The following is a 19986-nucleotide window of genomic DNA, read 5'->3' on the forward strand; positions in this document are numbered from 1 at the left end:
GAGAGGGAGACGGAGGGAGGGAGGGAGGGAGAGAGAGAGAAGAGAGAGAGAGAGAGAGATGCCAGGACGGTCACACTGTGTTCGATGTACTTATATGTAAATAATAAAAATTAAAATTTAAAAAATATTCTGCAAGCTCAACCGAAGTCCCATTGAGTACTTGTTTTTGTTCAGCATGAAGGTACAGTTCCCTCCTGTAGACATGACAATTTAAATCCATTGCAGTCACTCCCCAACCCTCCCGAACTCAATTATTTGAGTTGATTTTATTTTGGGTCTTGACCTCATGAAGATCTCTCAACTTATTTCCCTGTGTTGGAGGAGCCCAAGGCCAAAAAAGAAGAATGCATTCATCAGAAGAACCATGTTATTGTCATCATCGTCATCATCATCATCATCCTTCAATGAGGTGAACCACATTGTGTTTCTGCCAGCAAGCACCCACACAAGGAAGAGTTCTTGCTTTATCTTGTCTAGGCCTATTTTTAACAGGCATTTCAGACAATTATCCTCCCCATAAAAATGGGTTGAATACTTTAAAAAAAAATGTAGATCTTCTTCCTGTACAAGAAAAGCATATTTGTCACCGATAGGCATGCTAATTTTCAGCTATCTGAATGTTCCCACTGGCTTGTTATTAAAAGGACACAAGGGCATAAATGGAACTCATGCAATCATTTGTATATAATAAAAAGTTTATTATTGTAAACTACCCAAGACAAATATTGTTGGTCTATGTACTTATGCACTGGGGATTATCAACCTCAGTTCTTGCATTCCTACTGGCTACTATAAGGAGAGGTTATAAGTTGCCTGAAGTAAAAAGAGATTCTATTTTTGGTTTTTACTCCTCCTCCTCCTCCCCCTCCCCTCCCCCTCCCCTCCCCCTTCTTCTTCTTCTTCCTCTTCCTCTTCCTCTTCCTCTTCCTGTTCTTCTTCTTCTTATAGCAATAGCAATAGCAGTAGACTTATATACCGCTTCATAGGCCTTTCAGGCCTCTCTAAGCGGTTTACAGAGAGTCAGCATATTGCCCCCAACAATCTGGGTCCTCATTTTACCCACCTCGGAAGGATGGAAGGCTGAGTCAACCCTGAGCCGGTGAGATTTGAACCGCTGACCTGCTGATCTAGCAGTAGCCTGCAGTGCTGCATTTAACCACTGCGCCACCTTGGCCACCTTCTTCTTCTTCTTCTTCTTCCTCCTCCTCCTCCTCCTCCTCCTCCTCCTCCTCCTCCTCCTCCTCCTCCTCCTCCTCCTCCTCCTCCTCCTCCTCCTCCTCCTTTTATCTTAAAAAAGACCAAATTCCTTTCTCTGCTTTTAGAAAATATCTTATGTTGGAGGAATTACGCCTGCAAGCAGATAGTGAAAGAATTTACTGCAAAAATTCTCCTGATTCCTTTTAGCTTATCAGAAGACTAATTGCAAATATTCCATGGTGAAAAAAACCTAGTATGGTTTTTTTTTTTAAATCATCAGCCCATACACTCAAGTTCATGTTTATATGCTTGTGTGTATCAGTTTATTCAACTAGCTTCCGTCAATCTTTTTTTCCCATTTTTCACTTTGCACTTAATTTTAAGATATTTGAGAATTATAGTATTTTTTTTCTCATCCAAATATTCCCTGCAAAAAAACCCGTATGCAATTTCTAAGGAGAGAGGGGGGGAGAGGGAGAGAGGGAGGGAGGCTACTGGCATCCAACCATTCATGAACAATTTATTTACTAACAGATAAACATCCTGTACATGCACAAAATCAACCACAGGTCTTTGCTTTTTTCATAAGAGTCAAGTCTAAACAGGGGTGGGTTTCTATCAGGTGAACAGGTAGCTCCGACCATCAGCTGGGAGCAAGCCTGTTCACTCCGACAATGAAGTGGGCCTGCTCACCTGCCCCTGCGCTTAACTCACCTATATATTTTTAGCTGAGTTGCGTGGCAGAGCAGGATTCTGCGCCTCAGCTGTTTTCCTCCCCAGAAGTAAAGCGGAAGGTACTGTTTCTCAAAACTATGCGCGTGCATGCAAAGTGTGCGATCACCGAAACACACAAACACACACAAACACTTCTGAAATCAATGTATTGCATTTCTTCAAATGGATGTGGCAAGAAGAGACAATGAAAAAGCAAGTTAGCAACGAAATAAACAACACTGCCGTTAACCTTGGTGCAAAGGGGAAAGGTGGAAGAGAGGGGAAAAAATAGTTGCATATGTCATGTAGTGTAGAAATGTTACTGACGCTTTTCTCTGAATCTGGGTTTTGCACGGAGAGCAGGCAAGTAGCAGAACTGCAATCCATATTTCGCAGGCAAATGACCCCAGCTTCAATTCTTGACTTTGTAAAGCCTCTGTGTGAAATATTGAAGAACTACCCAATGAGTGTTGACAGTCATATGCTGGAGGAACTGGTCCTGCCTAAGGCAGTTTTGGAATTTCTTGTGTAGTGACTCAGTCTAGGAAATGTTATGCGTTGTGCCATCTTTCAGCCTACACTCTCTGTCCTTGTCGACCCTATCACAATTTCCCAATGACTGCTGGTCCAGGTTCACGGATGCCCCAGCTGCTGGTATTAAGTCTTTGTCCAAGTTTTTCTGAGACTGAGACCTGCGTCCGAGCCCCTCGGATGCCCCCTCGAAGAACTGAGCAATGAAATTGGCACCCGAAGTCTTAATGAGATTTCCAGCGGCAAAGACATAGAGCACCGGGTTAATACTGCTACTCAAGAAGGCTAAGGCTGTGGCTCCTGCTCGCCCATTCTTCCAGGCCTGTCCCAGTCGGTCCGCCATTTTCCCTGAGGTTAGATTGGAAGCCACCTGGATCATGTTGATGATGTGGTAGGGTATCCATAGGACAGCAAAACAGATCACAATGGCCACGATCAGTTTCTCAGTCCGAGCCCCTTTTCTCTTCCGTACGCCCCTGAGGCGAACAAGAATGGCGGAATAGCAGCCAACAATAATGGTGAATGGAATCACAAAGGCCACCATTGACTCCAGGGTGAAGTGGAAGATGGTCAGGCTCTTCCTGGAGTGACAAGGCTCACAAATGAGAAGTTTTCGTGAGGGTTCCTGCAAGACTTGGCGGAAGAAGAAAGCTGGCAGAGACAACAAAATGGCCCCCACCCATATCCCTACCAAGATTTTGACCACCAGGTTCTTCTTCCGTATGGCTTGGGAATAATAGGGCTGGTTGACTGCCAAGCAGCGATCTGCGCTCATGAGAGTGATGATGAAGATGCTAGCGAACATGTTGATGCAACACAGGTAGTACACCCCTTTGCAAATGGCCAAGCCAAACACCCAGGTCTTGAAGATAAGGAAGAGGACAAAGAAGGGTGTCAGGAGAAGAACTACTCCATCTGCCACTGCCAAGTTTAGGACCAGAAGGCAGGTGACTGAGCGATGGCTTGGCTTCATTTTCCATAGGATGCTCCAAATCACAAATAAGTTTCCAGGTAGCCCGATAAGGGCAGCCAGGAGGAGAAACACAATGCCAGCGATGCTGGAGGTGGCGGAGCTCACGAGGGTGCTGTTTCCTGATGTGAATAGGCAATCGTTGATGGTTGCATTCAGCAAATGGAGTGGGGGCGCCCTGTTAATAAGGAAGGAATGGAGAAGTTTGAGATGTCAAAAGACGGATTATGCTTACACCCTACCACCAAAACTAAATTTTGTTCAGCGTTCTGCTTCCCAGCACTAGCAATACCAGTTAGACTTATATTCTGCTACATAGTGCTCTACAGCCCTCTCTAAGTGGTTTATAGAATCAGCATATTGCCCCCCAAAAAATCTGGGTTCTCATTATACTGGAAGGACGGAAGTTTGAGTCAATCTTTTTTTTTTAAAGACAAGTTTTATTGCAATTTTTTTCCATCATACATACTTTATGGACAGAGTGTGGGCCAGGTCACATCTTATGCATCATGTTTATAATCATAGTTTCAATATATTCTAATCTTCCCACTTTTATCAATATTCATCTCTTTTACATAATCTTTTTCCATTAATTCATTTAAGCTTGCATATCATTACTAAACACTTTTTTCTTTTTGTCTTCAACTAATTACTATTAATTCATCTTTACAAATTAACCATTTTTAACCATAGCTTTGCTATTCCAACTTCCACAGTATTATTCTCTTTACATAATTCTTTATCATTTCTTATTCAATTTTTACACAGAGTTAACATCACTGAACGCCCTGTATTTCACCTTTTTTTAGTTTTTTTCAGTTATTTACCCTATTTTTTTCTTCCCAGAAAATATCTCATGAATTCCCCTTTCCCAATCATTAACATTTTAAATTCCCAACATTGTTTAAATTACATTCAAGATGAATAGTATTTATTTAATTATCTACTTTCACATTCCCATCTACTGATCTAATTCAGTGTGTGTGTGTTTATATACTGTATGTATATATGTATATATGTATATATGTATATATGTATATATGTATATATGTATATATGTATATATGTATATATGTATATATGTATATATGTATATATGTATATATGTATATATGTATATATGTATATATGTATATATGTATATATGTATATATGTATATATGTATATATGTATATATGTATATATGTATATATGTATATATGTATATATGTATATATGTATATATGTATATATGTATATATGTATATATGTATATATGTATATATGTATATATGTATATATGTATACACACACACACACACACACACACACACACACACACACACTATATGTACTAATATTTAGCCTACAATTATACCTCTCTTCTGTTAACCTTTCCCCCTTATCCATCATCTCTTGCTCTTTAGGTTGAGTCAATCTTGAGCCGATCAGGATCAAACTCCAGGCAGTGGGAAGAATTAACCTGCAATACTGCATTCAAACCATTGGGCCAACACAGTCACCTAGTTGCAATTAGCCAAAGGTTGAAATGCACCTTTGATGGTCTTGCAAGATCTAATCTCTGGGACATGTTGGCCATATTCTTTTCTTGTTCTGTTTGTTTTTTTGATTGTGCTACCTCTCATAATGGATTTCTTACACAAATGGGTGACTTCTGGTTGCTTCTTGAATTTTGCCCCCATACCAAAGGGGCTTTTTCAAGAGGCAACTGGACTTTCTGGTTTTTCTTTGAAGGTGTTTCACTTCTCACCCAAGAAGAAGCGAAACCTCTTCAAGGAAAAAACAAAGGAAGTCCAGTTGCTTCTTGAAAAAGCACCTTTCGGAACAACCATTACCTGGATGACTAAGACTCTCCATAAACATTTGCCTCCATACCTTTTACTATTTTAGGGACAGTCTGGTGGCTCAACAGTTAAGACACTAGGGTCGTTTCGAAAGTTGGCAGCCCAGGTTCGAGACCCAAGCACCATGAGATAGGATGAGCTTCTGTTCTCACCCCAATTCCTTTAAAAGCATGTGAATGTGAGTAGATAAATAGATGCCACTACATTGGGAAGGTTGTTGAGGACTCGGAAAGTCCTCGACTTACGACCTGGCAGCTAGCAACAAACCACGGCTAGGGCACCAGGTCGTAAGTTGAGGACTTTCTGAGTCCTCAACAAAGGTAGCAGCTCTCTGATCACATGACCATAGAAAGCATCTTCAGATAGAACTAGCTCAATGGTATTCTGACCCAGGCTTCCCAAGAGCATGAAGCAAACTTCTGGTCCCAACAAAAAAAAAAAAAAAAAACCTTTTATTAATTCACAGTGAATTCTGCTCATTCACCTCCAGCAAAGTCTTTCAAGGGAGGATTTACAGTCACAGACCTTATCTGGCTTGGAGAACTGACAGGCCGATATCTACAAAACTTGGCAAGGAGTCGCGGAGAGTCATGAACCAATTAAGCGAACTAATTTTCTCCTGCAAATTCCACTCCCCTTTCGCTCCTCTTTTATTTCTTCTGGGAAGAGCTATTCACCATCCACCTGTGGCCTTACTCCCAAGTTGACCCTGTTCTTTAGCTGTTCCCTTCATCTGGCAACTCTGTGCATGCGCACACTGGGGACAGGCTCCAGCTGTTCATCTGCCTCACTGGTGTCTGACTCTGAAGGCAGCTGATAACTGTCAGATGGCTCTGGCCCCCTCTCTTCCTCTGACACAGAGCCCTCATCAGAGCCTTCCCCAGACTCCAGGACTGGTCCATGTTCTTCCCCAACCTCCTCATTGTCTGAATCTGCTGCCAGCTCTGCTGGCCACTGGTGGGTCACAACAAATCGCCTTGAAACTGAGATAGCACCCCACCCCCTATAGTCGGCAATGACTAGTGGAGTAAAATCTGCAGAGATTCCTTTATCTTTTAACTTTTTTAAAAATCCTGGCTATTGCACGTCCAGTAGCCATGAGTTTCACTGCCTCAGCACATTCTGTGTGACTAATAAAGGAGAATAATTGTAGTTTGGCATTGAAATGATGGGTCCTTGGTGTTCTCTGAGCTTGGTGATTTTCTTGCAGACATTTCATTGCCCAAACTGGGTAACATCATGACTGCTGGTGATAGGGATTGATATTAACTAGTCATGAATAATGACTAACACTGATGATGATACCTAGCTTGGGTAATGAAACATCTGCAAGAAAACAACCAAACTCAGAGCGCACTAAAGTATCTGTGTGAGGAAATAGGGGTTCTATTTTATCTTGCTTATTTCTCTGCCAATCATTCACATTTGACAGCTGTGAAGTTCTTTTACGAGGGAGGAAAAACACTTCACCCATCATTTTTGCTCTATTTTTATTCTCTTCGTCTATTTACTTCCCCGTTTGACTAAAAAAAATTAAGTTGTGGTGGATCTCCTTTTTGAAATCTCTTTAATGTTTCCACCTATCAAAGAAGCTCCAACAATTTTCTGAATTTGCTATCCGTTTTGAAACAAAGCAATCCAGATCCAGCACAGTGTTCCACCACTTTAGTATTTATCAAGCGGGAAAGTCCTTACTGACTCCTGTTATTTCATTTTCAAATTCTTTCCTCCTTAATGCCTGAATTTTCCATAGAAAGTTTCCGTTGCAGTGGAATGTAGGTCTCTTACCTTTCTGCGTCTCCCAGTTGAAATGCACAAATAAATGATAATGCTAACCAGAATCTGGAAAAATAAAATCTTTCTTTCCTTCTTTCTTTCTTTCTTTCTTTCTTTCTTTCTTTCTTTCTTTCTTTCCTTCCTTCCTGACTGACTAACTGGCTGACTCTTTCTCTCTCTCTCTCCTCCCTTCCTTCCTTTCTTCTTTCTTTCTTTCTTTCTTTCTTTCTTTCTTTCTTTCTTTCTTTCTTTCTTTCTTTCTTTTTTCTTTCTCTCTCTCTTTCTCCTTCCTTCCTTCCTCCCTCCCTCCCTTCCTTCCTTCCTCCTCCCTCCCTCCCACCATCCCCTCCCTTCCATTCTTCTTCTCTCTCTCTCTCTCTCTCTCTTTCTTTCTTTCTTTCTTTCTCTCTCTCTCTCTCTCTCTCTTTCTTTTTTTCTCTTTCTCTCTCTCTTTCTCCTCCCTCCCTTGTGGAATTTTGCTTTAATCCTTTGCATGTGGTTTCCATTGCCATGATCATTATCTATAAATTAAGATGAATTGCGACTGCTTGGATAGCAGCATAACCGGCAAACATAAAATATTGTCTCGGATTCTTATCATACATTTCTGCTAAACCCTTTCATTTCCAAATCTCCAAACAGAACGATTCAAGGAACCCCCCCACCCCACCCCAATATTTCATACAATGGAACTGCTTCTTTACCTACCTCACTTCCTTTCTCCACCCCCACCCCCCTCACTTGATCTGGGCCTCAAGTACCACTTAAAATTCTCTCCCCCCAAGTTAAAAAAAAAATACCTACATGGAGGGATAGCCATACACTTCAGCTCACAGACGGGCCAGTGTCTCCTGCCTTCGCTGGGTTAATGCCTTCCTAACCAATCTTTTTTCATTGCAAAAGGTTGCTTCCCTTAGTGCTCTTCCTTTGCTTGTCTAGACTAGACTAGCTGGAATGAGATTGAGTAATGGAAGAGCAAGGGAGTGTCAGGGAGGCTGGCTCAGCCTGCAGGCATGAACTCACACTCCTTGGATTCTCCAGGCAACCTCCAAGTTGGGACTTGCTGGAGGAATGAAGACCACACCCCTGGCTTTTCCTGCTCCAACAAGTCCCAACTTGGAAGTGCATTCATGTGTGTATCCTTCTTTTCCTTTTCATTTTCCTTCCTTTCCCTTCTGCTCAGCTGTCAACCATCCCTTCCTGGGTCATCCCTTCCTTCGCAGAGATCTCCCTTTGCCTTGCTTCAGAAGGAAGGGACTCAAACCACAGAGCTTTATCTGGGGGAAGCTGAAAAACCAAACTCCACCAGGCATGCAGGCAAACATTTATCTGTTTTTCCCTCCCTGTGCATTTACACGATGCAGTGGGCGAGCTTTGCTAACTTTTTTTAGTCTACTATTTTACTACCAATACCGCTACCAATACCTCTACCGATGTACTATTTTTTTTAATGTCTTACAGATACAGTGACCCTACACCCTTTATTAACACAGACACTCCTTTATTCCACTGTCCTTTAGATCAGGGGTCACCAACCTTTTGGATCAGGGGCCACTAAATTCATAATTTTAACTTATGTGGACCAATAATATGATCTGCCTAATGACCGGCTGGGTGGGTATTTTTCTCAGTGGTGGGTTCAAGATCCTGTTGCAACTGGTACAATGAAACAAGGCCGGGTGCCCACCACATGAATGCGCACAGCGCATGTGCACACGTACTTACCGCCCGCAACACTGCAAAGCCTCAGCTGCTCAGTGGAGAGTCGCACAGGTGCCGTGCACTCCATGCCCCTGCGTGGAAGCCCCAAAAACTTCAAATACAGTTAAGAAGTGTGGGTGGGCGGGTGGGCCCTCCAGAGCACCCTACCAGAATGGTATCTGATTCTCCTGGCAGGCACTGGTACGCCCCTACTGGACGTACCAGTTGTAACCCACCACTGGTGTGGCTAGGTGGTCATGTCAATGGGTGGGCATGGCCAACTCAATGTCACTCAAGTTGAGGGGTGCCTCACTAGCCTCTACTCACTCCTCCCCTCCCACCCACTCCTTGCCTCCCTGCCCGGGCTCCTTAAGGTCCCAACAGGAAGCAGTTGTTGGAGCTAAGCAGCCACCATGAGAAAGAGTTGGCAAAACAGCTCAGTTCAAATTGGATCTGACTAAGAAGGAGACTCAGCAGAAGCACCTCACTGAGGACTACGAGCATAGGCTTTCCAAGCAGAGGGAAGACCTGCGGGAGTGCAAGGCCAGGTCCTGATGCCTGGAGGCTCAGCGGGCTGAGATGGTCAGCCAGTTCCAGGCCATGATGCAGTCCTATTGGAACAAGGCCCTCTGGCTCTTTGCCATCAGTGGTGCTTCCCTCCAGCCTTTGCCCAAAACCCCACACCAGGAGGCTGAAGGGAGGCTGCCCTCCGGCCCACATAAAAAGACCCCAAAGAAGGAGACTCTCTGAAGCAACACAAATATTCATTGTACGTATGCTTCCCAGGGGTCGTAGTTAGAGGACCCCTGCTTTAGTGCAATATAAAAAATGCAAATAATTTTTCTGAGGACCACCAATATTTTCTCGTGGGCCACGGACCACCAGTTGGTGACTGTTGGTCTGTACAACTCCCTGCAGCTTCCTTAGCAATGTTTTTCAGACATGGTTTGCCCTTGACTCTTTTCTAGGGTGGAGAGTGAGTGACTGGCTCAAGGTCACCCAGCTGTCTTTGTGCTTAAAGCACAAAGGATTAGAACTCAGGATCCCCTAGTTTCCAGCCTGACACCTTAACTGTTGCACCAAACTGACTCATTCTTCTTAACCTGTCTAATTTCTCTGCAGCTTTATCTTCCCTTTCCTCGTAGGTCTCCTGGCTACTGAACGTGGGCAGTGAAAACATATCTCCAGATGTGTGCCCATTTATAGTGACTCTTAATGTTGAAGAAGATGACCTGGTGGCTCAGTGGCTAAGATACTGAGTTTGTCGATCAGAAGGTCGGCAGTTCGGCGGTTCAAATGCGGCCAAAGCAGACCTCAAGTTGGAATTTCTGCCCCCCTCCAACCTACATAAAAAGAGTCCGGAAGGGGAGACTCTCTGCAGCAACACAAGCGTTCATTGCACGTATCCGTCCCATGGGCCGGAGTTTGAGGATCCCTGACTTAGTTCAATATAAAAATTGCAAATAGTTTTTATGTGAACCACCAAAATTTTCTTGCAGACCACCAGTTGGTGACCACTGCTTTACATTATTTTACCTCACTTTTGTGCTTTAAAAGTAGTCTTATGACCATAACTGAGCGCAAATGTCCTGTTACAACGTGAGATGTTTTTTAAGTGACTTGTGCCCTGGGTTACAACCTTTCTTGCCACTGTTGTTAAGGGAATCACTGCAGTTGTTAAGTGAATCAATGCAGCTGTTAAATTAGTTGTTAACACGTTTGTTAAGTGAATCTGGCTTCCCTGTGGACTTTGCTTGTCAGAAAGTCACAAAAGGGGACCACGTGACCCCGGGACACTGCAACCGTCATAAATACAAGTCCATTGCCAAGCATCTGAAGTTTGATCATGTGACCATGGAGATGTTACAATGGTTATGTGAAAAACGGTTCTAAGGCACTTTTAATAACGCCATTTTAACTTCAAGAGGTTACTAAATTAACTGTTGCAACTGAAGAGCTGCCTATATTTCGATCATTGAACTTTTAATGTACAAGTGGGGCAGGGCTGGGTTCCTGCCAGTTCTAACCTCTTCTATAGAAGAGGTTCCATAAATCTACAGTGCTGCTTAGAACCGGTTCCAGCTCCCTCCCCCCGCCTATCTGCACATCATCAAGATGAAGAGCGAGAGGAGGAATTCTGGGAGTTGAAGTACACAAGTCTTAAAGCTGTCAAGTTTGATCACCCCTGGGTTTTTTTTCTAAAGTATTAGGTGTGCAAAGGTCTTGTAACTTGACAGCTTTAAGACTTGCGTGCTTCAAATGCCAGAGTTTCTGAGCCAACATTTTGGTTGCTAAGCAAGAGCATTGTTAAGTGAGTTTAACCACATTTTACAAGTTGGCCACACCCACCCTGTCACATGGCCAGCAAGTCATTCCCACCCAGTCACATGGCTGGCAAGCCAATCCCACAAAGCAGGCCATACGTACAGAAGAGGTTCTAATTTTTTTTGAAACTCATCACTGAAGTGGAGGCACTTTATGCACAGTGTTTCCCATTTATGTGAAAAACACAAAAATGGAGTTGTCTTTTAAAAAATGAACTAGCTGATAATTCTGCGCTGTCCAGGTATTTATTTATTCCAACTCTCCTTCCATGAATGCCCCAATTTCTAATGTTGGATTTTCCCCCTTACCAAAGGGAGACCCCTTGTGGAGTATTTTGAAGCCATTACCATGGCAACTCCACAGCACTGTACAGCAGAAGCCATTTTATGGCAGTATGGTAGAAGCCGTTTTAAGGTACAACAGGCTGTATCTTAACAAAACTCACACACCCTGAGGGGTGTTAGAGGTGTCTTACCCCCACAGTATTTGTTTCCAGAGAGTAGATCATTTGTGTACTAAGTTTGGTTGAAATTGCTTAAGGCATTCCAGAGTTATGCTTGAACACATGCACCCATACGCACGGACACATGCACGCACACGTGCATGCGTGCGCACACACACACACAGCCATTCTTAGATAGAGATATTTCTGATATATTGTTTGATTTTAGATACTTTTTAAATTTTAAAATATGCATCTTTTTCTTGGTTTTATTCTTGAATTTTGCTTTGTGTAGCAAAGTTATAAGCATAAACCTTTTTTTGCCTTATGCGCTTCTTTCAGATTTGCCCCTTTTTCAGATTTGAAAAAAATACCAATCGTATTAAGAGACCCCATGATTTGGAGGTCTTCTAATGCAATCCTCTGCTCAAGCAGGAGAGGAGACCCTATATCTTCCATGTAGGATGTAACAATGATTTCCCATTTTGCCATTCTGCGGAGCAACGACGAAACACACACATTCACACAAAAACAATATGCAGGCTTTAGCTGTCAACAGCTTCCCACTTTTGTGCTATGTCATTGTTTCCTTAATCCGGTGTTTCTTAACCGTGGCAACTTCAAGATGTGTGGACCTCCACTCCCAGAATTCCCCAGCCAGCATGTTTACCAATTCACAATTTATATAGGTTTATCAAACCATTCTAAGTCAAAAAAGAAAAAGGGAAGGGAAGTGTTGGAAATAATGTCCATCTGGGTCCAGTTCCAAGTGGGGAGAAAGACACTAGAAACATGAAGACTGCTTGGAAAGATGGTTTAATGGGGATCACATGGTTTGAAGTCCTAGATAGCTGACTGCATGGAGTGGAGCATGAGATATATTTATCTTGGGCTTTGAATTTGCTTCCTATTCCTATGAAAGAAATGTATTCTGATTGGTTGTCAGACTCCCATAGGGCCATGCAGGGGCAACTTTGTAGGTTGTCTTGAGTGCCAGGCTTGGTTGAATCCTGTGGGTGATGTAATCTTCCCAGGTGGCATGTGGTGAGATGGGTAGAGGGCTAATCCTACTATGTCCTGAGGGTGAATGTCTTTTGTGTTGTAAATAAGATGGCCAACCTTTTGTCTTGTAGATAGGTTGGCACCAGTCATTCTGGGGTCATTAGCAAAAGGGGGAGATGCTTTCAAGAGCATGTTTCATCCAGGGAAGTATAATATTCTGCCTTTTTAATATTTTCTAGAATATTTCATTCTTCTAGGAGGGGGATGGGTGCTAACTTCCTACAGGAAGGGAAGGGAAGAGAAGAAAAGAAAAGATAAATTCTCATTTAATGTAATGGGTACATTTACACAGAAGGTTTTTTTTCCTGAGCCAAAAATAGAGTTGACCCTCTTCTTCTAAATTTAGAAAACCAGACAAGGAGTAATGGATGGAAACTGATCAAGAAGAATTCAACCTAGAAATAAAGAGAAACTTTCTAACTGTGAAATCAATCAACCAATGGAACAGAGGTTGCCTTCAGAGGTTGTGGGAGCTTCATCACTGAAGGCTTTCAAGAAGAGACTGGACTGCTATTTGTTAGAAATAGTGTAGGATCTCCTGCTTGGGCAGGGAATTGGACTACAAGATCTACAAGGTCCCTTCCAACTGTAAATCTATTAGATCACCATAGGCTGTGCTTTCCCCTTTATTAAGAAACAATATGGGGCTGCAAAATTCTATAAAGGTAAACCACACTGGTTAAGTTTGTGTCTGAGCTGACCACAAGTGAGTTGAAAGACTTAAAAGACTGGGCCTCAATTCAAAAGAAGTTTCAGAAGTAGACTGAATATTACATGTATCCCTTTTCCCTTGGTTCCTACTGTAGTTTATGGTTTTCAGAACACTACAGACAAAAATGTTAACTTAATGGTAGTGTAGAAAGTTAGCACCCATCCCTCTCCTAGAAGAATGCAATATTGTAGGAAATATTAAAAAGGTAGAAAATTATATTTGGTGCACATTAAGACTGGGGCAGCCTATCTAAAAGACAATTAGAACTTCAGTTCCAGGGAGATGGGATTAAGACATGACCCTCAGGACATAATAGGATTAGCCCTCTACTCATCTAGCAGCAGGGCTCACTGCATTGCAAAATCACCTGGGGACATTATATCACCCACCAAGCTTGACACAGCTAACCTACAAATTTAGCTATGACCCTGCATGGCCTCATGGGAGTCTGACAGAAACCAATACAATACACGTCCTTGCCACAGAAACAGGAAACTCAAGAGCAAGGCCCAAGAGAGGGTATAAATACCTCTCTCTCTTTCTCAACTCCATGTGCTCAGCTACCCAGAACCTAAAACCCATGTGGTCCTATCCATCAATAAATCATCTTTCCAATCAGCCTCCATATTTCTAGTGTCTTTCTCCCCACTTGGAACTGAACCCAGATGGATGTTTCTTCCAACAGTAATCATGAGGGAGAAAATAGAGCAGTCTTGAACACATTAGAAAGTTCATCTTCTCCAATAAACTATTTCAGGGATTGCCAAACTTGGCCACTTTAAGATTGGTGGACTTCAACTCCTAGAATTCTCCAGCTAGTATGAGGAATTCGGGAATTGAAGTCCACCAGTCTTGAAGTGGCCGAGTTTGGAGATCCCTGATCTACTTCATAGCATTAGCATCCTGCAGGGGACCTCCCAGCAAGGAATGGTTATTCTAGGGATGAAATGCTTTGAAGTCTGCTACTAGTTCACTTCACGCACATGTGCACCGCAGGTACTAAGAAGCCTTTTCTGAGTCCGTAAAGGTAAGTAGTACAGCGAGGAGGGAACAGCTGTGCCACACAATTTACATTCGCTTGAAAGCAGGATTTCTTGCTTTCTAGAGAACATAAATCACCGAACTGGTTATAAAAAAATGCTTTAAAAGTTTTTAAAAGTTCTGATGATCAACTGTACAACAATCAGCTGTGCCACATGATTTCTAGCAAATATAAATTGTGCGGCACAGCTATTTGTCACACAGCTGATCATGGGTACTTTTAAAACACTTTTTAAAGCTTTTTTTTTTTTTTTACTACCGGTTCATCCAAACTGACAGTAAAAGAATACTTTAAAAAGTTTTTAAAAGTTAAGATGATCAGCTGTACAACAATCAGCTGTGCTGCACAATTTCTAGCAAATATAAATTTTGTGGCATAGCTGACTACTGATTCACCCGAACTGGTAGCATTTTTTGCTACCGGTTTGGGGAAACCGGCCTGAACCAGTAGCATTTCACTCCTGAGTTACTGACTACCTCACTATCTCCCCAAAAGCCATAAACAAAGTTCCTCACCAGATTTACTCATTTCTTTGAAGGCTCTTCTTCAAAGCCCTCTTTTTTTTTTCTGCTTGAAGACAGGATGCAAAAAAACAGGTTTTACTTTGATCTTAAACCCCATACAATTCCCCCTAATGAACATATTCAAGTCCATTGGTTCTAGATTGGCTAGTTTTCCAAGATTAAATGGACAGTATTTTCCATATAGTTAATCTAACTGGAAACTACAGGTAGTACTTCATTTACAACCATTCATCCAGCACCTGTTCGTAGTTGCAACGACACTGAAAAAAAGTGACTTATAATCAGCCCTTGTACTTATGACAGTTTGCAGCATCCTGACAATCATGCAACCAAGTTTGGGCACTCAGCAACCAGTATGCCTTTGCAATGGTAACTGCATCCTGATGTGGGGGAAAAAATCCTGTCTAATTCTAAGCCAGGAGAAAGTTGCTGGAAATAAAATGGAGGCTGACTGCGGGAAAAGAAGGTTAATTTGGTTTCCAGAAACTTCACTGACAGCAGCAATGTTTCTGGGGTGGCTGACAAAATGGCTGAATGAGTGGGTGGATCTCTATAGGGTGATTGAGATGCTCCAGGTGGTTGTGCAATGTAGTGAGCCTTGTGCCCTTTGCTACTTCAATGGGGTTAGGTTAATTCTGTTATGTCCTCAAGTTCATGTCCCATCCTTAGGATTTGAGTGGAGGAATGTAGATTTTTAATCCCATCAGCTCCAGACTTCTGTGCATTTTGTTTATGAATAGATTGGCCCAGTCTTCTTGAATGGATACAAAATCTCCATTCCTAAGGACTGGGAAGCTGTTTTACTGTGGTAGGAAGACAGGGGTTGCTTTCTGCCTTTAAGAACATGTTTCTCTATTTCTCCTTTGGGGAAATATTCTATCCTACTACCTCTTTTAATATTAAGAATAAAGAATATTTTAACCTGGGGAGGCAGGGAGTGACTGAAGGGGGTGGGGGGAAACCAACAGAACTTTGAATCTACATTGTAAGTAACCCCTGGGAGGTTTGTCATAACTTCAACTGGTTGCAAAGCTATCGATTATAAGCTGTGTACTGCCAGTTAGATTCACGTCATCCTTTTCATTTTGGAATTTTTCCAAGATAGGTATTTTATGTCTTTTTCACATTCACCACACTAGAGATTTTTTTTTTTAAAAAAATATCAAACAGGAAGATATTGACATGGGAAAACCCTGGTTTATTTAAAACAGCAGCAGAAAAAAAGCAATAGTCACAAGAGTAACCGCAACAGCAATTTGCATAAGTCAAAATTTCTTGCTGAGGTTTTTCATACGTTTTTGAGAAACGCCAAACTGCAGGAAAATGTCAGCTGAAAAAGTCAGAGCTGCAGAAATATCACATTTGGGGGGAGGGATTAATTAAGGGAGACAGGCATTGTATGTTGCCAGTGGCTTAAGGGTGCTCCTAATATGTTGGCTGAAGCACCTGAGCAAGACTATCAATCCAATCGCATTTCAAACTAGAGCAGCTTATGAAGTAGACCCCGGTCAGATGGTTCCTTCCGACTTCTGAAGAAGAGATCTGAAAAAAAAAATAGAGTTAAAGAAACAAAAAAATAGCCAAAGATTAGAGTTAGTCCATTTAAGGCAGCAAAATAACAAACAGGAAATGCTTTTGGAGGTATCAGTCTGGTTTAGATAAATGCAGACAATACATAATAGAAAAATTGGGACAGGGATGGAGTAACATTCTTGTATAAAGCCCAAAGGCCAGGTTTGACATTTCCTGTTGCTTATCCACTACCTCTGGCAAGTGAATTATGCAAGATATACAATCTCTGAAGTTTTATATAGACCAGTGATGGCTAACCTTTTGGGTACCAAGTGCCCAAAGCGCACACGTACACAAAAGCCCAAAATGCAATGTGAGTACCCCCTTGAATGCAGCCCACCACCCCATGCATGCAACCGCATCCTCTTGCATGCACCCCCCTCTCCCATTTTTGGCTTCCAGGTTGGTGCAGGAGGCTTTCCAGGTCCAAAACAGGGGGCGGGTGTGTGTGCACACACACACTATTAGGTAAGCTCCCCATTGGGAGAGCGAGTGCATTCCAGAGAAGCATTGTGAGAGTTGTGTTGGAGAACACACAAACCATACAGAGACCCTGCAGTTTAAATAGGCTTTTACTTTCGTGGAAATAGAGGTATCAGAGTCCATCAAGCAGTCCAAGTCATACACGGTTAAGACAGTCAGTCATCAATGTCTTTCAGTTAAGGGATAATCCAAATAACATAGTCCATAATCATACAAACAGTCCGGTACACAACGTTTGCTAGCAGTTGCAAAACTTACAATAGCTCACACTGATCACTGTACGGCACTACCTTGGCTTTCTTCTTTCTTTCCACAAAACTCAGCCAATTAAAGAAATTCTGAAACGTTTCTGTTTTGTTTTTCATTAAGTAACAGAAACCGTATCATGAATAATGATCCATGATACTCAAAACATAACAGGCACCTCCCAAACTGGGTTTCTTAGGTCCTATTATATCAGCAAAAAGAACCTCCAGAGGTTCCTTTGTTTTAAAACCATTCAGTCTGTTTGCAGGAGTAACTTTGCCTTTCTCCTGATTGCAAACATTGCAATTTAAATATTTTCCGCATGTTTTTATTTGTACTCCTTCTGCCAACTTAACAGTTTGTTGCAGCATCTTGAAAGTAATGTGCCCCATCATCTGTGTAGTAAATGTATGCATTCACCATGGGGTTTAACATTACGATAAGCTGTGTTAGCCATCTGGCCATCCGGTATAACATACAAACTGTTTTTTTAAAGTAGCAGTAACCCTGTTATCTTCCTTTTCAATAATACAGATATCTCCCCTGAAGGTTACCACATAGCCAATGTCAACCAGAGCTCTAACTGATAGTGAAGTTGAACTTCAGGTTAGGTACATATAACGTTGGTAACTGATCATTGGGGAATGAACAATATGCATTATTTTCACCAGACGCCCTCACCCTCCATCCATTTGCCAAAAAATACTTGTTCCTTGCTCGTGGTCAGTTTTAAAAACCTTTTTCTATCTCTAGCAATGAACTGTGATGCTCCACTATCAACAACCCACAAATCATGGTTTTCAGGTGCATTGCTAGACATAACCAAAGTAGATGTATGTATGTTTGTTTGTATGTTTATTACACTTGTATGCCGCCCTATTCCTGAGGGACTCAGGGCTGCTAACAAACAAGGTGGGGAGAGGGGGAATACAACAACAAAACAGAAAAAAACAAATACAAAAAACACAGATTAAAAACAACACAACAGTCACAACAATTCAAGTGGGGCTGGGAACTCATCAGCTCCAGGCTTGCCAGAAAAGCCAGGTCTTGATAGCTTTGCGGAAAGCCTGAAGGGTGGTGAGAGTCCGAATCTCCATGGGGAGATCGTTCCAGAGTGCTGGAGCAGCCACAGAGAAGGCCCTCCCCCGAGGGGTTGACAGTCGACATTGGTTAGCGGATGGTATTCGGAGGAGGCCTAATCTGTGGGATCTAATTGGTCATAGGGAGGTAATTGGCAGGAGGCGGTCTCTCAATTACCCAGGTCCAATACCATGTAGGGCTTTAAAAGTAATGACTAGCACCTTGAAGTGCATCCGGAGCCCAACAGGCAGCCAGTGCAGCTCGCGGAGGATAGGTGTAACGTGGGTGTACCGAGGTGCACCCACAATCGCTCGCACGGCTGCATTCTGGATAAGCTGAAGTCTCCGAATGCTCTTCAAGGGCTGCCCCATGTAGAGCGCATTACAGTAGTCCAGTCTTGAGGTCACAAGGGCATGATTGATTGTTCTGAGAGCCTCCTGGTTCAGGAAGGGACACAATTGGTGCACCAGGTGAACCTGGGCAAATGTCCCCCTGGTCACAGCTGACAGATGATGCTCTAAAGTCAGCTGTGGGTCCAGGAGGACTCCCAAATTGCGAACCCTGTCTGAGTATAATTTCATCCCCCAGCCTGAGAGATGGATGCCAATCTTGGATTGTGAGCCAACCTGAGTCCCTCCGGGAATAGGGCGGCATATAAGTGCAATAAATTCAATTCAATTCAATTCAATCTTTGGGAGGGAAAAACACAAGCCACTCGGTCTTGTCGGCATTGAGTGCAAGCTTGTTCACACCCATCCAGACCCTGACAGCCTCTAGGCACTGACACAGAGAGCCTTCTCTGTGGCTGCTCCGACCCTCTGGAACGAACTCCCCGTGGAGATTCGTACCCTCACCACCCTCCAGGCCTTCCGCATAGCCCTTAAAACCTGGCTGTTCTGACAGGCCTGGGGCTAAAGACTTGCTGCCCCACTTCGAATGGTATGATTGTTATGCTTTTTAACTATGTATGGTTTTTTATGTTTTTTGTTACTCTGTCTGTATTTCCCCTCCCTTTTGAGTTGTGAGCTGCCTTGAGTCCCTTCAGGGAAAAGGGTGGCATACAAATAAAATTAAACATAAACATAAACAAACATCACATCAACTGCTTCACTGAGTTGGCACGGGGCGGACAGATACAGCTGAGTATCATCCGCGTACTGATGGTATTTTATCCCGTGCCGACAAATGATCTCACCCAGTGGCTTCATGAAGATGTTAAACAGGAGGGGGGACAGGACCAAACCCCATGGCACCCCATACTTAAGGGGCCTAGGGGACGACCTCTGCCCTCCAACCAACACTGACTGCGACTTGTCAGAGAGGTAGGAGGAGAACCACCAAAGAACGGTGCCTCCCACTCCCACCTCACGCAACCACCGCAGAAGGATACCATGGTCGATGGTATCGAAGGCTGCTGAGAGGTCAAGGAGCACTAGGATGGAGGCATGGCCCCCATCCCTGGCTCTCCAGAGATCATCAATCAGTGCGACCAAAGCAGTTTCTGTGCTGTAGCCAGGCCTGAATCTGGACTGAAAGGAATCTAGATAATCAGTTTCATCCTAGGACCGCTGGAGCTGAAAGGCCACCACTTTCTCAACAACCTTCCTAACAAAGGGGTGGTTGGAAACTGGACGGTAGTTACTTAAGATGGCTGGATCCAAAGACGGCTTCCTCAGGAGGGGTCTCACCACTGCCGCCTTTAGAAGGGGCGGGAAGGATCCCTCCTGAAGAGAGGTGGTAACTATTGTCTGGATCCAGCAA

General features: G+C 43.0%; 2 protein-coding genes across 3 annotated transcripts in view; both read right to left on the reverse strand.

Annotated features, from left to right (window-relative positions):
- Positions 1-2059: 2059 nt before the first annotated feature.
- Positions 2060-7955, reverse strand: LOC106549390 (leukotriene B4 receptor 2). The gene is made up of 2 exons (XM_014067035.2): positions 7838-7955; positions 2060-3590 (listed from the first exon to the last, which is right to left on the reverse strand). Coding segments are annotated over exons 1-2 (1140 nt in total). The 5' UTR covers positions 7840-7955; the 3' UTR covers positions 2060-2452.
- Positions 7956-16030: 8075 nt separating this feature from the next.
- Positions 16031-19986, reverse strand: part of LOC106549399 (uncharacterized) — a 39338-nt gene continuing 35382 nt past the window's right edge. For both annotated transcript variants that reach the window (XM_014067046.2, XM_014067055.2), the window contains one exon: positions 16031-16383. In XM_014067046.2, the coding sequence (XP_013922521.2) occupies positions 16350-16383 (34 nt within the window). In that variant the 3' untranslated portion in view covers positions 16031-16349. The remainder of the gene's footprint in view (positions 16384-19986) is intronic.

Source organism: Thamnophis sirtalis, unplaced genomic scaffold, assembly GCF_051295495.1.
Source record: "Thamnophis sirtalis isolate CommonGarterSnake01/CBP01778 unplaced genomic scaffold, rThaSir2_p1.2 scaffold_4, whole genome shotgun sequence".
Lineage (NCBI taxonomy): Eukaryota > Metazoa > Chordata > Lepidosauria > Squamata > Natricidae > Thamnophis > Thamnophis sirtalis.